The sequence below is a fragment of the Microtus oregoni genome, unplaced genomic scaffold (assembly GCF_018167655.1).
Source record: "Microtus oregoni isolate MIOR12 unplaced genomic scaffold, Mior012 000002F_ref0000024, whole genome shotgun sequence".
In the NCBI taxonomy this organism is placed as follows: Eukaryota; Metazoa; Chordata; class Mammalia; order Rodentia; family Cricetidae; genus Microtus; species Microtus oregoni.
Genome location: NW_024543061.1, coordinates 10,816,217 through 10,820,051, shown reverse-complemented (window position 1 = coordinate 10,820,051; position 3,835 = coordinate 10,816,217). Strand labels below are relative to the sequence as shown.

The following is a 3,835-nucleotide window of genomic DNA, read 5'->3' as shown; positions in this document are numbered from 1 at the left end:
ATGAGATAAATTTCCAAACATTGCAGTAAAAGCAAACTGACTTAAATATGTAAGGCATTTTAGCCTAAAGTTGATATTAGAACACCTCATTGATTTCTGTCTGTGAGAGCAGTATGTTGATCACTTTCAGGGATTGCTCACACTACCCACAACTGTATTTTTGCCTACTGATTGACACCAGTCACTCACATACACTGTCCAGACATTTCTTTATGTATTTGATTACTGCTTTGCATGAGAAACTCTAGCCCAGCCCAGCTGCTCAGAATGTATAAAGCAGGCCTTTTTGGAAAGAACTGAGTTACATCAGGAAGGCAGAGGGAACAATATGGCGTCACAGACCCAAATACTCATGTCCCTGTTGCTCTGGGTGTCTGGTAAGAAATTTAAATGTATTATAATCTTTTTGGAGTCACTTCTTTGTATAAAAGAAATTTACAATATGCACTAGGACACTATTTCTTACACTACTGTAAAAGATATACACTCTGGCAATATGACATTATGAGGCTATAAAATGACAAATTTTATCTGTATTAAATTCTGCGTGTTTTTTTATTACATATGATCATTTGTTTTCCTGATTGCAGGTGCCTGTGCAGATATCACAATGACCCAGTCTCCATCTTCCTTGGCTGTGTCAGTAGGAGAGAAGATCACTATCAGCTGCAGGGCCAGTCAGAGTCTTTACAACAGTAACAGCAAGAAGAACTACTTGAACTGGTACCAGCAGAAACCAGGGCAGTCTCCTAAAACACTAATCTACTGGGCATCCACTCGGTACACTGGGGTTCCTGATCGCTTCACAGGCAGTGGATCTGAGACAGATTTCACTCTCACCATCAACAGTGTCCAGGCTGAAGACTTGGCTGTTTATTACTGCCAGCAGTGGTATAGCATTCCTCCCACAGTGCTTCAGCCTCCACCAAAAACCTCTTCTGAGAGTCTCACCATCTGCCTTCATCATGCACAGCCCTGGTCCTTTACACTTCACCCTTCTGCCTTAGAGTCAGTGTTTCTGAAACTCTGATGAAAAAGTTTGCAGAGCTCAGCAAACTGCAATGCATTCAATGTCTCTTTTGTTTTTGGTATGAAAGTTTTATACAAAACTGCAAAGGAGAACTAAGTTACCACAAGCTCTGTTTCTTGAATATATGAGGTCTTTAGCTTTTTATACTTCTGTTGTTCCAGTGTCAGTCAGTAGACTCTATGGGCTGAAGTGATAATGACTACAAGCTGTATTTCATTTTGGAAGCTCTAGGGAAAAGTGTTCCCTGCATTTATATATTTTAGAAGGCTTCTTACTTCCTTACTGGCGTCCAGTTCTTCTGTTTTTTTTTTTTCTTTAACTTTTTATTGTGTTCTAGTCAGTTAAGTACCTTTCTCTGTGACCATAAGATTGTACATTTGTGTGTCTGTCTATATGTGTGTGTATATTTCTAGTTGTACATCTGACATGGTATAGATATGGAGGTTAGAGGACAGCCTGGACTTGATCTTATCTTTGTCAATTGGGTTCTGGGAATCAAATTGGGGTTTGATATTAGGCTTGCTGTCAAGTGTCTTTGTCATGTGAGTCACCTTGTTGCCTCTTAAAGTCTTTTATTGATTTAAATTTACTTTACATAATTTTCTTAAATGCAAGATTTTTCCAGTATGTCATATATTTTGAACATATGTACTTAACCTTCCCCATTTCTTGTTCCCTTTCCTGCAATCTTTTCTTACAGAGTATCTTCTAATTTTCTCTCTGTCATATTATATGCACTCCAATGCCCACACATCCATGCTCATACACACATGCCCATACACGCATACCCACATACACACGCATGTACACTTATACACAGAGATACACATATATCCACATTCATACATACATACATACACACACACACACACACACACACACACATATATATATATATATATACACACACAGGAACATACACAAACTCATACAGAAATATACACACACACACACAAACACATAGCCTTGGCAGATTCTAAATATGTGGATTCTAAGTATGTAAAGGAAGGAAATTGTGGAATTTTTTTGTCTTTGTTTTCAGGTTCGCATCTCCTCCTGAAGACTCTGTATCTGACTCCCAATTGTGGAGACAAAGGCACCATCCTGCACTCTTAATGTTGATACAATATTGTATCAATAAATCCTGCCTTCAAGTATTTATATGTCATATCAATTAATAAGGCTCAGTTTTTAAGGGGTATATATTGTTATCCCATATATAAAAATATTCTAATTATGTCCACATCCTAATTAAGAAACTTATCCTATTTTGAAGATATGTCATGGAGCAAGTTTGTTACAAATTGCATAAAATTAATGGAGATTTCCAAATACCTTGAAGCAGACTGCCTCTGGTCAGTGAGACCTTGAATAAAGTTTGGTACATTTAGAAAAGCCTCAAATAAATGAAAAGAGGTACTTAAACCCACAGATATGAATTATAATACACAAACATAAGATCATGAAAAATCAAACCAAAATTAGACACCAAAGGATGTTAATTCACTCAAGGATTCAACTCAAAGATCAGAAATGGGTATAATATCGAGTGATAATTTAAAAACATATTCATAAAGTAGTTAATTACCACAACAGATACAAACAAAATGTTTATTCAGCCAAAGATAATAATAAAAATAATCAGCAACATGGCAGAATAAGTGAACAAGGGAAAATCACAATTAAAATGTTAGTAAAATTTCAGTGTATCAAATACAGCACACAGTGAAGGGACACCTATAAGTGCAAGCATGTGGCTCTGGTAGGCCTTGCCCTTTCTCCCCATTTGCCTCGACCTCTGCTAAAACTATTAGATTACATTCCTGAAGCAAGACACAAGATCTATTTGCTTATATAGACAATCCTTCAATCAGAGGCTATCAAGGTCCAACTCTTTTTTTTTATTTTAATAACTCAAATTTAATAGAAGAAGAGCACATACGTACAAGGTAAATTTATACTAAATTCAAAATTTGGTGCCCATAATAAAGTTTTGGTATCTTACAGCTGCACTTACTCAATGGCAAACTTGAGAAGTTACAACAGAGAGCCCAGGAAAATAGACCATTTTATAGCAGCATGTTGGTGATCCACTTGATGGACAGTGTGGTCTCACTATGCTGATCAGAAGAATTCTCACGCACTGCCAATGTGGTCACCATCTCCATCACTTTATATATAATACCTGAGTGATTCCTAGAAGCCATATCATCCATTGTTGTGGTCTCATTTCAATTGGATACACTTTAAAGGCCATTGCCACTTCAAACTTTTATGTACCAAGCAGGTAAGTTTCTCTAACTAAGCGTGTTCCTATGCACAGAAATGTTTTAGCTTCCCTCACTACTCTCTGCCCTCATCCACTGCTTTCCACATATTTCATTCTGTTGTCAGATGGTGCATGCCAACAAATTATATTAGTCTCAGGAAAACATAATTATGAAGGCAAACCTGATATAAAATAAGGTCATTTACTGAGCCAAATATGAATTGTGTTTGGATCACCTATTGTTTGAGACTTTCTGGCTCAGTGCCTCCCTCATCAGGGAGTTAATCAGGATCCCGCTGTGCTGGTGACTGGAACAGAATCTAACACAGGAGTCTTGTAAAGTCCACCCAGTGCAAAGATCAGCCAGATACCATCTATCAGGGTCTTCATTATGCAACTATCAAGCCTTGGTATTGGGGTGAATTTAGCACAGGTAATAGATCTCCCTGAAGAAGATCCCTGGGCTGAGGAATGTAGCATATTTCATTCAAAACGGAAGATAATTTAAACCCAGAGAGAAGCAGCTTTAACGATTC

General features: G+C 37.4%; 1 gene segment (V, D, J or C); it reads left to right on the top strand.

The window, feature by feature from the left end:
* The first annotated feature begins 328 nt into the window (after positions 1-328).
* LOC121433366 lies at positions 329-1,030 on the top strand. The segment is given in 2 exon segments: positions 329-377; positions 591-1,030. Coding segments are annotated over 2 exon segments (489 nt in total).
* Positions 1,031-3,835: the final 2,805 nt, after the last annotated feature.